The sequence below is a fragment of the Montipora foliosa genome, chromosome 7 (genome assembly GCF_036669935.1).
Source record: "Montipora foliosa isolate CH-2021 chromosome 7, ASM3666993v2, whole genome shotgun sequence".
Lineage (NCBI taxonomy): Eukaryota > Metazoa > Cnidaria > Anthozoa > Scleractinia > Acroporidae > Montipora > Montipora foliosa.
Window position 1 is genome coordinate 32,772,110 of NC_090875.1, and position 15,000 is coordinate 32,787,109.

At 37.5% G+C, this 15,000-nt stretch overlaps 2 protein-coding genes and 1 pseudogene across 2 annotated transcripts in view; 1 reads left to right on the forward strand and 2 right to left on the reverse strand.

Moving 5' to 3' along the window:
• The window catches only part of LOC138010119 (MORN repeat-containing protein 5-like), a 51,400-nt gene that overhangs the window by 11,916 nt on the left and 24,484 nt on the right, over positions 1–15,000 (reverse strand). The window lies entirely within an intron of this gene.
• Positions 58–1,741, forward strand: LOC138010745 (uncharacterized). The gene is made up of 2 exons (XM_068857720.1): positions 58–409; positions 1,179–1,741. Exons 1-2 carry the CDS (start codon positions 172–174, stop codon positions 1,637–1,639), a joined length of 699 nt encoding a protein of 232 aa, XP_068713821.1. The 5' UTR covers positions 58–171; the 3' UTR covers positions 1,640–1,741.
• On the reverse strand, positions 6,589–12,963 carry LOC138011154 (uncharacterized; annotated as a pseudogene).

Below are 15,000 nucleotides of genomic sequence, written 5' to 3' on the forward strand. Positions count from 1 at the left end.
AATAATTAGTTTAAATTGTTTATACACGTAAAAGTTGCTCCCAGCAGCTAAGTAAACCTGAGGGACTACTGAAAGATTGCATCATTTGACGCTATACAAGCCTTGTATCTTCAGCAAACCAAACTTCCAAGATTTTCCTTCTAAGCCAAAATCAGTTCTCTTTACGCCAGAATGAAGACAACTTTGTTTATCGTCATAAGCGTTTGTCTGTGTGCTTCGGCTGCGAATGTATCGCAGGGGAATGGAGGCACCAACGTTAACCAGAAACCGAACAGTGATGCAAAAGTGTTGGTGCAGCAGCTGTGCAATTCGGGAGTAGGCCTGACTGAACTCAAATCGATGATAAAACAAGAATTCCAAACCATGAAGAAAGAATTAACTGAGGAAATTGAAAAGAAAGACAGCAAAGGTAGATTGCACTGTTGACCACTTCTCATGAATTACTAATACCCAATTGGTGGAACTCAATATTGAGATGAATGGTTGGATGTTCAGTCTATTATAATGTGGCTTAACCCAGGGCTAATTCACTTTCTCCATAATTTATTACTGTCATCGCCAACTTATTCCGCGGAATTAAGATTCCAACTGAACAATTTGAATAGGGCAAAGCCTAAAAACGAAAGGAAAAAAACAGCGATAACTGAGAGGAATAACACATTAAATAAATTCGCCTTTTCGAATAGATAAAACGAGATCGAAACTCTTTTGATTTTGAGAGCTGAAATCAAATGCGTTAAATCTCGGAATTCTTTTTGAATGTTTCTTCTTGTTCACTGCATGTATCTTAATTCTAAAAATACTTTGTTTCAACGATGAAATGATACATGAAGTGAATCATATATTGAACTGCGGATATGAAATTTAGTCGCACAGGTATAGCGAAGTGACGAGTTTAAACCCGCGTTGAAGTCCAGAAAATTTTCATGCTTCTATGCGCAATTGCTAAAATTGCGTTCATAACTGCGATGATCAAAGCTTCCCTTGAATAACTTGTTTATTAATTTTATTAGCAGCTCTCGTTAATTTTTGCGAACTCGATCTTCTTTTTAGCAACAATTAATTTCAGCAAACTGAGAAAATCACGAAATTTCGAGTTCTTCGAAAAGTTCTCATTTATAGTAAAATGTTTAGATTCCTTGCCTTTCTAACTTTCGCATTTTCCTTTAAATTTGTAGACCCATGGATCAGGATGAATACTGCCCCGGTGTGTTTTGGTGCAAAAAGTGATCAGTTTGGCAAGTTTTTTGTTCCAACTGGTGGAAGGTTGGCTTCCATTAAACTGGTCCATTTTTACGGCTATGTGACGTGTGACAAAAACGATAAGAGGTTTTGGTCTTATTGGGGTTGCAGTACCTATCACGGCAGCCTGAAAGAAAAGGTCAACATTGTCATCACAAATTCCGCAAACCACATCCTGCTCCCACCGAGCCAATTCATGCATCACAGCACCAAGTGGTCCAGTCTTCAAGGGTACAACTCGTTCTCTCCCGAGATCGTGCTGTCTGTTTTCTCAAACCCGTCGGTGGTGGTGAAAGGTCAAGAATTGCGATTGTGGTACGGTGAAGATTTGATGAATAGCAGTGAGGGCGACAACGACGGAAAATCTTGTTGCGACGTATACGCTCGGCTCGTGTAACCCTTCGTGTTTGCAAAACTGTCAGGGTCGGAATGAAATCGGAGATCTTTTTCCTTGGTGTTTTTCTTGTTTCAATGACAAACAAATAAAAGGCCTCGACAGAAACGGTAGATTGTCAATTGTATTATTCTTAAGAATGACGAAAGCGATACACACATAAATGCTAACTGACCACTCTCCCTAGGGGCTTTTAATTTCAGGGAAATGAAACAAACAGTAATGATCTAACTGAAAAGCCCAACCGGCCGGAGGCAAACAGGTTATTTGCAGTCTTAGAAGCGACCTACCGACAGTGAAATTATGACACCCTTGCATGTCGTCTTTAAAACCTAATAGGTATTCACTTCTGAAGTGACTGGGAATCTCAAATGTGGCTTTTGAATCGTCCATTGTTAAAAAAGCAAAGTTTAACGTACAAAAAAACCACAAATACATGAGCTGTTCATCTTTTTCCTTGTGTTTGCACGGAACACAAAACGCTGCTAACAACTCAAAAAGCCAATCATAACTCGAAACCATCCGACGTGACTTGTGACTTTTTCAAAAAGCGGGAAAATGTACGCTTGAAAGTCGCGATTGATTTTGTTCTCATTGCTTGAAATTTGAGCCAATCACAAACGTAATATCTAATTGTATTTTTCACACTCGACTGAAGCCACCCTAAGCTGCGTTAAAACGAAAATAAACTATCAGTTTCATCGAAAAAAGTGCAAAAAAAAAAAAAAAACCACTTTGATTCAGAACTCGACATCATCACATGTAATCTGCTCAAGGCTTTGGAAAATGCGCGCGCTAAATTCGCTGTTGATTTTGCGTTAGCTTCTCATCGATTAAAAGTCATAAATTCGGTTGGACAACAGTCAAACATTGAGCGTCGCTAAGCGAATTAAGATTGTCGTGAAAATATTGGGATATCCAATTGAACAACCCTCTGTTTCATCCTTCATTATCTTCCAAAGTCCTTTAATGTTTGTTCGTGTGCTTTTTATCTTCCGTTCAGGCGGTCACCCACATAGTTTGTTCCCATGCAATGCATGATTTTGTTCTTTTCAGAAAACAACAGTCACAATTTTTCTGATGAAGTTGACACTTCCCAAAACATTTAGTCATGAACAAAAACCACCACTTAATTAAATTCCATGCACGAGACCATGTTACGTAGCAACCACGTTCTCAGAGTCTCTCTTCTCTGAGGCAGACCCGGGGAACAAGGTTGGTTACGCACTTAAATGTCGAGAGCGATCTGACACAGACGCAATCTTAAAATACAACCTGAGTAAGTTACCCCGGAACATCAGGAGTTACACTGGCAGCAACTTAAGCCAAGGATAATGTTCAGAGTTCTAGTTATCACTTTTAAAACTCTCCACGGAGGCTGGCCAGTCTATTTGTCCTCCCTCTTGAAAAATTATAGCCCAGCACGTACTTACTAACCAAATCACTTAATATTACAATTGCGATGGTAAACTCTGCAGAATGTTGAACAGATGCCTTCTATTTGTTCAAATTTCCTGTGGAATACCGTTCCCAACTTCCCAATGCCCAAAGGTCTGTTCGTTTTTTAAATTCTTCCTATCAAACATTTTATTTAGAAAGTTTTATACGTCGAGACAATCAGACTTACCAATTATGCGTTATGACGATCTTAGGACGATTTTTATGCACACGTTATTGTTTAGTCATAAGATTATCTGGCATTAAAAATTATCGGAGCATTGAAATGTTTTCCAAACCTTTCAAACCACTGTCTGTCAACATTTTAAGTAAAACTTGAACGTTGCCACTCACCTTTCTCGCGATATTTGAATAATTTGTGTTTGTGAGCAAAGAAAAAAAATATCTGTTATTTATTGATTATACACGTAAATTAAAAGTTGTTCCCAGAAGCTAAGTAAACCTGAGGGACTACTAAAAGATTCCAACATTTGAACCTATAGAAGCCTTGCATCTTCAGAAAACTAATCTTTGATTCAGTTTCCAAGAGTTTCCTTGTAAGGCAAAATCAGTTCTCTTCACGCCAGAATGAAGACAACTTTGTTTACCCTCATACGCATTTGACTGTGTGCTTCGGCTATAAATATATCACAGTGGAATGGAAGCACCAACGTTGACCAGAAACGGAACAGTGATGCAAAAGTCTGGCACAGCAGCTGTGCAATTAATTAGGGAGTGGGCCTGACTGAACTCAGATCGATGATAAAAAAAATAATTCCAAACAAACCGCGAAGAAAGAATTGATCGAGGAAATTGAAAAGAGAAGTAGATAATAGTTTGACCATTTCTCATTTGCTGAATGGTTGAGTGGTCAGGCTGTTGTAGTGTGGCTTAATTCAGGGCAAATTCAGTTTGTTCCCCTTAATTTTAACAAATCGAAAGTGGTTCAGCTTTGTCTGTATTGTTATCGACAACGATATTCGTCATCACAGTGGTCAAAATGTTGTGCGCCTCGTGAGTCCACAAGACAATTTGACCACTGTGATGACGAATATCGTTGTCGATAAGAGTACAGACAACGCTGAACAACCTTCGATTTGTGTTTTACCACAATATTCAACGCCAAAGCAAGTTTTTCTTTAACAACGTGACCAAAATCATGACCCAAAGAAAGAGCAAGCGTTGTCTATAACTGTCTCGCAATATGATTGGTTTATTTCCCAAAATGGGCTTTCCTGATTGGCTATTACATTGCGTGACAAATTGACGCCAGCACGACGCGTACAGCGTTGTCTAGACTTCTGTCGACAACGGCAAATTAGCCAATCAGATCGCGAGATTACAAGCAATTGTGGTAAAAACGGTTACGGCCAACTTATTCCACGGCATTAAGATTCCAACTGAACGATTTGAATAGGGCAAAGCACAACTGAAAACGAAAGAAAAACAGACTCAACTGAGAGGATTAGTACATTACATAAATTTGCCTTTTCCGAAAGATTAAAACGATATCGAAAGTCTTTTGATTTTGAGAGCTGAAATCAAATGCGTGAAATCTCGGAGTTCTTTTTGACTGTTTTTTCTTGTTCAGTGTTTATAAATTTTAACAATACCTTGTTCGTTGATTTTATTAGCAGCTCTCATTAATTTTTGCGACATCGATCTTTTTGTTTTGCAACAATTTATTTCAGCAAACTGAGAAAAACACGAAATTCGAGTTCTTCGAAGATTTCTCACTTATGGGAAAATGTTTAGTTTCCTTTACTTTTTAATTGTTTTTCTTATTTCATTGTAGACCCATGGATCAAGATGAATACTGCTCGAGTGCATTTTGGTGCAAAGGTGGCCAGTTTGGCAAGTTTTTTGTTCCAACTGGCGGCGGGTGGGCTTTCATTAAACTGGTCCATTTTTACGGCTATGTCACGTGTGCCAAAAGAGGTTTGGTCTTATTGGGGTTGAAGTACCTATACTAGCCTGAAAGAAAAGGTCAACTTCGTCATCACAAATTCCTCAAACCACATCCTCCCATCGAGCCAATTCATGTATAACGGCAACAAATGGGCCAGTCTTCAGGAGTACGACGCCTTTTCTCTCGAGATCGTGCTGTTTGTTTTCTCCAAAGGTCTGAAGAATTAGGATTATGGTACGGTGAGGATTTGATGAATAGGACTGAGGGCGACAACGATGGGAAATCGTGTTGCGACGTCTACGTTGGGCTCGTGTAACGTTTTGCTTTTTTGAAAACTGTCAGGGTCCGAATGAAAAAGGAGAGCGCTCTTTAGTCGAACCTCGATCGGATGGTCTGTGACGGTCTAGTAACTCTCGGGTCAAAACGAAATTTAGTGTTAGTCAAGTAGATTGTTCTGATTTTCGACCTTTTTCCATGGCGTTTTTCGTGTTGTATTAACAAATGAAGAAAAGGCCCTGATCATGACAGAAACAGTGGCTTGTCAATTGTATCATTCTAAAGAAATAACAAAGCGATACACACATACATGCTAAATGATCAATCTTCCTAGGGGCTTTTCAGGGAAATGAATCAAACAGTAATAATTTAACATAAAAACTCAATCGACTAGAGGCTAGCACGTTATTTGCACTCTTTAGAAGCGACCTACCAACAGCGATAACGTTAGCCACGACATTTTTACATGCAGGCGAGAGAACCCTATATGCAGGCAAAACCCTTAATGTACCGGCGAATCTGCAGACCAGGGGCCTGTTTCTCGAAAGTCCCGAGACTTTACGGGCCATTTTCGGGTGTCACAATTCCATTTGTATCTTAAGAATGGAGTGGATTTAAGGACGTCAAACACTGGGCGAAAAAGCTCATTTAAGTAGTCTTAATCTTGGATTAAACACGTCTTAAACTTTGGTTTAATTAATTTAAGTTAACGTTTAAGTTACTTAAAGTTAAGTTTAATGAAAGCTTAAATTCGTCTTTTACTTACTTAAGGTTCAAATTTAGTTGGGCTTAAACGTAGCTGAAAGGAATGTTTAATTTCCATTTAATTGATCTTAAACACGTTCAAAACAAATGTTTAATTCTACTTTAATCTGCATTAAAAGTATCTTAAACTGGCATTTAAGTTTTGTTCAATCTACACTAAACGCATCTGAAAGGAAAGTTTAGGTTTGGTTTAATCTTGCCTGAACTTTTCTTAAACAAATGTATAAAATCCGTTTAATTCGCATTAAACGTGTTCAAAACAAGTGTTTAAGTTCCCTTTAATCTGCATTAAGTTTAATCTATAATAAACGCACCTGAAAGATGTTTAATTTTTGTTTAAACTCCTTTGCAAAAATTGTAAACCTGTTTAATTCGCACTAAATGCCTCCGGAACAAATGTTTGAATTTCTTTCATTCAAATCAAACGTACCTGAAGCATAAGTTTAACAGACATCAACCATGTCTGAAACAAATGCTTATGTACTCTACACGAGTACTATTTTACTTGTAATGTAAAAACGAATAACATAGTTCTCAACCACAATTGCAACATTTTTAATCTCAATATTGTAGACATTCTTCTGCTTAATATGTATAAGTTCAAAATGGTCAATTCCTTCAAATAGAGTATCAATTGATACAGTTATATAAATAACAATAACTTTCTTGAATAATACATCATTCTTAACAATAACTGTTCCTTATGTTTTCCTACATAATACAAAAATTTCCTCTTAATTGTGTACACATCGACAATTTCCATCCCTAATAAAAATTATTGTTTATTAATCTGTCACTCAGTGTTTTCCAAGGTTAATTTGAACACTTCAGAACATAAACCCTTAAAATTCATACACTAATCTACAATAATATTGTTCCCTACAGGTAAAAATAAAAGTATCAGTCTGAAACACACAGTACACTATATCTCGAGTCTCCAGGACTTTGGTACAGTGATTTCATCCTACATTTGTCAAGGTTATCATTAACCTGCTCTTGTTAGTCAATTTGCCCTTGTCACACGGCGGCAATATTGTCCCGCGAGACCAAAAAAGCTTTGTTTTTCCACTGCAGGGCTTGGCATGGTAAAACAAAGCTCTTTTGGTCTCCCTGGACAATATGGCCACCGTGTGACAAGGGCGAATGCTTTCCAAGATTTGGGGTTTTTGTTTGAGAAGGGACACAGGGACCATTACTTGCCAAGTTTACGTATGCTCCATCCTTCATATTTTACACTGTATACAAAAGGGTGAGAGCAAAATCATGTCTATCAGGTGGTCCCTGCTAAGTTAAGTTTGATCCCTCCTAATCAACTACTAAAATGAAAAAACCCCTGAAGGCTAAAGAACAGTAACATTTACAATTCATGTCTTAACATACACTATTATACCCTATAAAAATAAAGACTATCAGTCTGAAAGATACAGGACACTGTATCGTGAGTCTCCAGGATTTTGGCTTTCAATATTTTGGAAATGGTTATGTACACAGATTTGATTCTGCCACTATGAAGCTTATCAATCTTGATAATCTATAAATATTTAAGTAAGGTGCCTACTCTTGTTACTATGCATACAGTCAGCGTATTGTTGAGATTCTCGGGTTTGTGAGGTTTACAACTATGCAGACTCTTGGTATCCATACAGAAAACTGGGGGTTTTTAATTGCTAAGATCTGCTCTTTCTGCAAAGTCATAAACTGGGCAAAAAAAAAATTGGTATTAGGAGGCACCATCCTTAACAAGTATTTGCTTAAAAGAGGTCAATGGTGGTGAGTACTAAAACATAGTCACAATAAGTTGACTAACATTTGAAGATACTGGTATTCATTGAGATGACTTGTTGTAGTAAACAGGCATTACTAAAACCAGAGGTCCCTAAAAGCTAGCTCCCGATGTCACTATTAATAAATAACATATTATAGAATGTATTTTTTTCAGTCAGAGTTGACACGGACATGCTCAGAAAAAGAAAATCTGAGTTCTCCCAAAAGGTTTAGATGATCTACCACTGAACTGCAGGAGACTCGTGCATAAGAACCAAGTTAATGTACATATCCTACATACTGCTTTGCCCTATTTGAATCCTAATGGGCATGATCTTAACCATATGAACCTAGTTTAATTACCGGGCTCCCACTGGTCTCTTGTAGGTAAGTATTAGAGTATTGGAGCAACACATGCTATGTTCAGAAATACACACTAATGAGATGCATGAACTAATGATAGAGATCACAAGGTGTCCCCTAACCTTGATTCTTACTAAAACACAAAAATTCTGTCAAACTTGAGGTCATATGTACCAAACAAAAAGGTCTGTCTTTTACAAATGTACCCAAATTCAGGGTCAGGTGCAGTTCTGGACTAATGGAAAGGTCATGATTTGATTCCTGTTGGAAAACTGATTTCTTTTCTGAATATCCTTCCATGTGTCTGAATAATAATATACTGTATTGGTAGATATAACCACATTTCTTTTAAAATTATCTTAGTAAAAAAAAAACTTATAAATAAATATATATATATATATATTGCTGTACCAAGAGGTGGAGAGTGAAGACAAAAGACAGCTCAAAGGAGTTTCAAGGGATCACACAGTCTGATAATGAAATTTAACAGTTAAAGATGGTGCCAATTTTAGTTGCTGGGCATGTTGAGATTTTCAGGTTTCCTATGGGTGATGCCTACTAAAACAGGGATATTTTTGCCAGTTTAAAACTATGCAGAGAAAGCAAACTTAGCAAGTGCTCTTGGTATCCAACAAGAAATTGGGGGAACCCTGCATTTGTCTGAGATAATAAAGTAGTTTAAATTTAATACCATACATTGCCTAGTATTTTACTGCTTCTAAAAATAATTGTTGCTTCATTATCTCCACAAAATGCCCCACTGCCTCCAATTTTCTTTCTGGATTCCAGTGGCCCATACTAAGATCTGTTTTCCTTGCATAGTCATAAGGTATATGCAAAAATACTTCTATATTAGTAGGCACCATCCTTAATTTCAGACATATTCAGCATTCCCAAAACACTTACAGTATGTACACAAGCAATCTTTGACCAGAAAAAAAAATGATTGCAAACATTCAAAAACTTCCTTGCTTAGTTTTTTAGCAGAAACAATATTTTTTAGAAAATTTGATATAGACAAGTCGTGTAGATCATGCATGTGGGGCTTGAAACTTGAGGTTTCTTTGCTGGGAGTTGTTGAAAAATCATAAAGAAACTTTCTTAACCTTGCATTATTATCAATGATTTATTATTTCAAAATTCCCATCACTGTGTGTGCCCCATCATCCTCTGTCTTCATACAGAACTCACTCTGTGGTTGTCTGTGGTTGTCTAACAGCCCACGATGGGCCAGCAGGTGAAGGCCTGTCTGACTCTCCTCCAACCCTTCTTGGCTTGAGCAACTGTTTGGCATGTGTGTTTAAGTTCTCCCTGTGGGCCCTATCTAACCTTACTTTCAAATTGGTAAGGGCCGTTCACTGCCAAGGCAGCTTCTTTGTTACAAAACCAACCAAATGCTGGTTTCTGTCCCCTGTAATGGGGTCCCCCACTTCTTCATACTCGGAATCCTCGCTGCTCATATAATCTACATAGAGGCAGTCGCCGCATGACTTCTGGTCTCGTAGTGTCATTGTTACCTTCAACTTTTCAAAGCCAGATAGACGCCTTTCCAATTTCTAATGATAAAAGTAAACAATATTTGTTTCATTTTCTCAAGTGCTTACAATATCTTTTTGTTTAAATTAAAAAATTAACAAGATCCTGCAAAATTAAGTAAGACTTTACAACTGAAAACATGTAGTAAAAGGAAAAATCAAAACAAAATTATTATTATAAAAAAGTGGTACCGGGCAAAAAATTGCAATCAAATTAATATACAGTAAGTGCAGTTCTATATATCTCAAGCACCCAAGAAAGGTTTTTTTTTTTTACAAGCTAACCATAAAATACAAAGCAACCTGTTTTCAATAATTTGTTGTCGCGTCACTTGCCTGTTGGACTTTGTAACGAGGAGTGACTATTAATAAAATTTGTGTATCCTGATTGGCTTACTTGTAAAAAAAAAGTTAGTTGGGTAGCCATGGTAAAGCGTGTTGCACTGTAATATCTTGAAATTGAAGATAGACTTGTCGAATGAAACTTACGCTTAAGAGACGCCTTGATCTCCTGAAGATTTCCTTATGTTTGTCGTTTGTTCCACTTTGGACTTTATGATCCCTTTCTTTGACAGTTTTGAAATATCGATAGTGCTGTGCTGTTGAATTTTTAAGAAAAATAAGCAAAGAAATATTAAGTACTGCAAAATATCCTCTCCAATAACATGACAAGCTTACTTGCAGTATAAGCTCCAATTTACAGTGAACTGGGATGGGGGGATGGGGGGATGGTCCTTTTAATTTGGGGCTTGGATCACAAGCTCTATGCAGTAGCGGGGTGTGGACAATGGGGAGGGATAATTCAACATGCATAGTGACTACCATTTTGACAAACCACTTCACAAACTGCCCAGATGGAAAATTTTCAATGTCAATTAAATTAATGACCTCAAATGGTTTGAACAAGGTGTAAATTAACTTGAATGGCTGCCAATTTCTGATAAAATTCAGAGCTTCAGACAAGCGTATTGGCTAAAAAAGCTGCAGTTGTCCATGGCTTGTGATCCCATGAAAGAAATAAATATAATGTTGTGCAAGTAGGTTATGTTTCAAGGTAATTTTGTTAGGTGTTTTGTTTGTTTTTCACAGTGCTTTCTAATTGATTTGGCAGACTGCAGTCAGCTGGAGTTCACTTAGTACTTGAAATCAAAGTGTTACACAATGCATACATGTACATACCTTCCATTTGTAAGTCTGTCCATGGGCAATTTTCCCTGTCATGCTCCTTTTTCAAAAGGTCTTTAATTTTTGAGAACAGGTCCTGATTTCTGTCTGACTCTGGACTGTAAGAATTGATAGCAGTGTTTTATTAAAGAGACTTCCAAAGCAAGCCTATTTTTTATACATAAATATATCTACAGTGTACAGCTGTTTCAACAAAGGTTGTCCAAAAAAAATAAAATAAAATAGGGTAAAAGCGTATGCAACAATGCCAAAAGGTAGTCTGGTAGCCAACTGTGTTCCAAAATTGGTTTTAGATACGGTAGTCAAATATGAACTTTTATATTTTCTATGGCTTGTTTATATTAGCTTTTGCACTTTGTTTTGTCTTGAAGACAAATACATGTAAACTTATTATCCCTTGTTTTGTTACTCTCTAAAATTGTCATTGCTTGTTGAAAATATCAAGATAACAATAAGTGCCCACCCTAATGGGCCAAAAAATGAATAAGTGCCCAGGCCATTAATCGAATAAATACGTTTCCAAGTGCAGCACAGAATATACACATTGTTTACGATGTCTAAAAAATAACAATTAAGGGTATAAAACATACTCGTCTGTGACAGCATAGCCGGTTGTCATCTTTTTCTGCAACATTTTTTATAAATAAACCGAAAACTCTTCTGAAAGATAAGAGTTAATCACACCTTAGAATCGTCATCACCATGGCTGGCATTTCTGAGGCTTATCTAGGAATGTAATTTAGTCGATGATGCTAGGTCCAAGTGATAAATAACAACTTTATTAAATACTTATTTGTATCTTGAAATTAATTACAGAAATACGCAGTATGAATAGAGCATAGCTGAAGCCGACTGCATGACTAAGGGTGTATGTCTTTGGGAAAATGTGAATCCCGATTTTTGATCCAAGATCACTGGGACCATGGTGTATCAGAGGAGGCAACAAATCCAGTACGCTGGGTAAAGATTCATTGGTTCCTTTGATGCACCATGCTGAAGTGATCTTGGATAAAAAATCCGGATTCATATTCTGATTTCTCCCAAAGAAATTAATGGTCCTTTAATGATTATTGCATTTTACACCTGTCTTTTGTTCCTTTCTTTAACATGGTGACTTCCTTAGCTATGCAATGTACAAACTTGAGGGCTTAAGGCTACATAAATTACTGTAAGGCTGCATTTTGTCATTACTTCACTCCACTCTGTAACTGACGTTTGTGTTGTGTGAGCTTACTATTTTCCTCTAGTGTTTGAGTACACCATTACATTTTTAAGCTAGTGCTATCTACAAATTTGACATATTTAGCTTCCACATCCAAAAATTTACTTCTGAACACATGGACTGCCATGGAAACATGACTTTGGATTACTTTATTAGTGGCGTTAATGTAAGCCTTTTATCATTTTCTAGTTGATTATGAAAGGTAAAGTGTGCGAAACTATACCCTTCCACCCACCACACATTTGCCCAGCGCATGTCAAATTCAGCACAGAGAATGTAGCGACAAATAAGCAAATGCTCTGTGGCCGAGTTACAAGCTTGTTGGTGCCCAGCCCCTCAACTGCTCCATGTTTGTATTCAACTATGGCGGCATAAAAACATGACGAAACACAGAATACAACTTATTTCTTCGCAAAACGTCTTAGACATCCATCTAAATTCAGTAACACTGTGTAAGAGTGAGAGACACCTTAAGTTACGAAAGAAAATGACTAAAGGCTTCCCGATATCTATAGTCCACATCGATGGCGGTTCCTATGAAGACACGTGTGCACATTCCTCAGCTGGTCGATCAACTAGCGAATTTTGAAGCAAACGCTACGGCCCCAAACAAATTAATTGTATTCTATAAGAGTCAAGTTAAGTTATACCTACCCTTTAATCGTTCGGGACTTCTACAGTGGACTGTACACGGCTTTTTCTGCCACGTCTACTCTTCTGTGTTTGTTGCCGTTCAAGCTCTGTTCTCAACGTTTCATTTTCATTTCGAAGAGTAGCATTTGCTTCTTCCAATTTCTTCTTCCCTTCTTGAATCGCATCCAATCTTCATCTTTTCCATGAGGACTTGCTGCCTTTCTTGAACCGCATCCATAGCGTAAATCTCACTTGAACAAGCGAACTTCAATATGTAAACTACTACTGCAGAAAAATGCAGAAGTGTGATACGATTCGATACGATTTCAAATGACGCGCTACTATATATGGGCATTCGATATTAGACATCTGATTGGCTTTGCGAAGAATGAGCCTCGACCCCTCCCGTCAAGCCTTTGTCACGCAACAGCCGAAATCACGGGCTCGCATTTTAAGTTCCAAAATGGCTGGTTCTAGGATAGGTTGCGAGCAATTTTGTCCAGAAACTCCTGACTCCGCCGATTTTCTGCGCAACAAATGTAAGACCTGTGGAAAATCGTTTCTTTATTCATCCTCCTACCGACGACATCCGTAAACTCCGTGTACAACGAGAAAACGATGTCGAAGACTATGGCTTGCTGACGAAAATGACATAGATGTTGACGAAGATTACGATGTTGCCGTAACAACTCTACTGGACGCTAATTATTTCAATGGATTTAGTGGTTAAGGCAGCTTAAATGAGACTTACATCTTTCAATGGCTTTCCTTTTGCTATTAAACATGACTTAAACATGCTTAATGTTCCAAACAGATTTAATACTGTTTAAGTTTGCCTAAACCAGAGCTAAATATTTCAATGGATTTAGTCGTATGTTTAAGGCAGACTTAAATGCGACTTAAATCTTTCAATACATTTACCCCCTATTAAAAATAACTTAAACCTGCTTAAATTCAAGCAAGAATTTCATATGCATTTAAGGAAACTTTAATTTAACTTAAATTAATGTCTCAGTTTAAGATGTGTTTAAAAGTCTTAAACATAGCTTAAAGTTTCCGTTAGATTTAAGGATTGTTTAATGTGACTTAAATATTTATTAAATATTGGGTTTCATCCAGTGAAACTTCAGAGGCATTTTTCTCTTTGTTACTGGCGAATCTGTAACCACCTCTCTATAGCTACTAATAGTGCCTTATACAAGATTTTACAAGTGGTGTATTGAGAACCATCCAAAACATCCAAAACAGTCGGAAAAACAGTCGTTGCTAAGGACTGTATAAAGTCAAGAGCAAATTTCAGGCCATGCGAAATCCTTGTAAGGAGGGATTTAAAATAAATACCCGAGATCACTTCAGTCACATAGCGCATGCTCATCAAGTGCCAGTCCCCAACCGCGCGTTTCAATGAAAAAAGGTCTGAAAACTCTAAGGAAAAGATACAAAGCAGAGAAGTCATATTTCATCTGAACGGAACCATATTGTCATTGTTTATAATCTGGGGCATGGGATTGCCGTTTGAACAAAAACCAGAGAAAATATATGAGAAAATTTATGAAAATGAGGCTTAACCATGCATACGGCGAGAGTTACTGAAATTTAAATTGACCAATCAATATTCAGTGGGCGGGAAAAATGTGCTATCCGACGTCACGTCAATTGCTGTCAATCTCTAAACAAACTTTGGCGCCAAAACTGGATTGCCGCCCATCGGCGATTCGAACGTCAGCTATACATGTTATGCTTAGGCTGTTATTTTCGCTCTTTCCAACTATTTTAATGAAGGGGTAGTTTCTAAAGAAACTGTGGTGCTGCGTCGGTGGGGAAGTAGTATACAAAAATTTGGTTTTATCAACGGAGTTGATAATGTAAATTGGCCACCGTACAGAGATTCTAAAAGCTGACGTTTCGAGCGTTAGCCCTTCGTCAGAGCAATATTGTCATCGCGCCCAACAATTTGATCAACAGTCATCACTACAAACGTCACAAAAAGATAAGAATGACAGAATTCCATTCACCCTCACTTTCCATCCTCATAATTACGCAGTCAAAAGCATCATTCTTAGTAATTTTAAATTACTCCAAAATGATCCCGAGACTGGTAGAATCTTTTCGCAACCTCCACTTATTTCATTCAAACGCGACAAAAACGTAGGCAACTTTTTAGTTAGAAGCGCGCTCAAAACTAACGAGCAACCCGGCACTTTCAAATGCGCGCGCTCACGATGCAAAACTTGTCTTTTCATTGTTAACACTAGCAAGATATCGGGACCTAAGC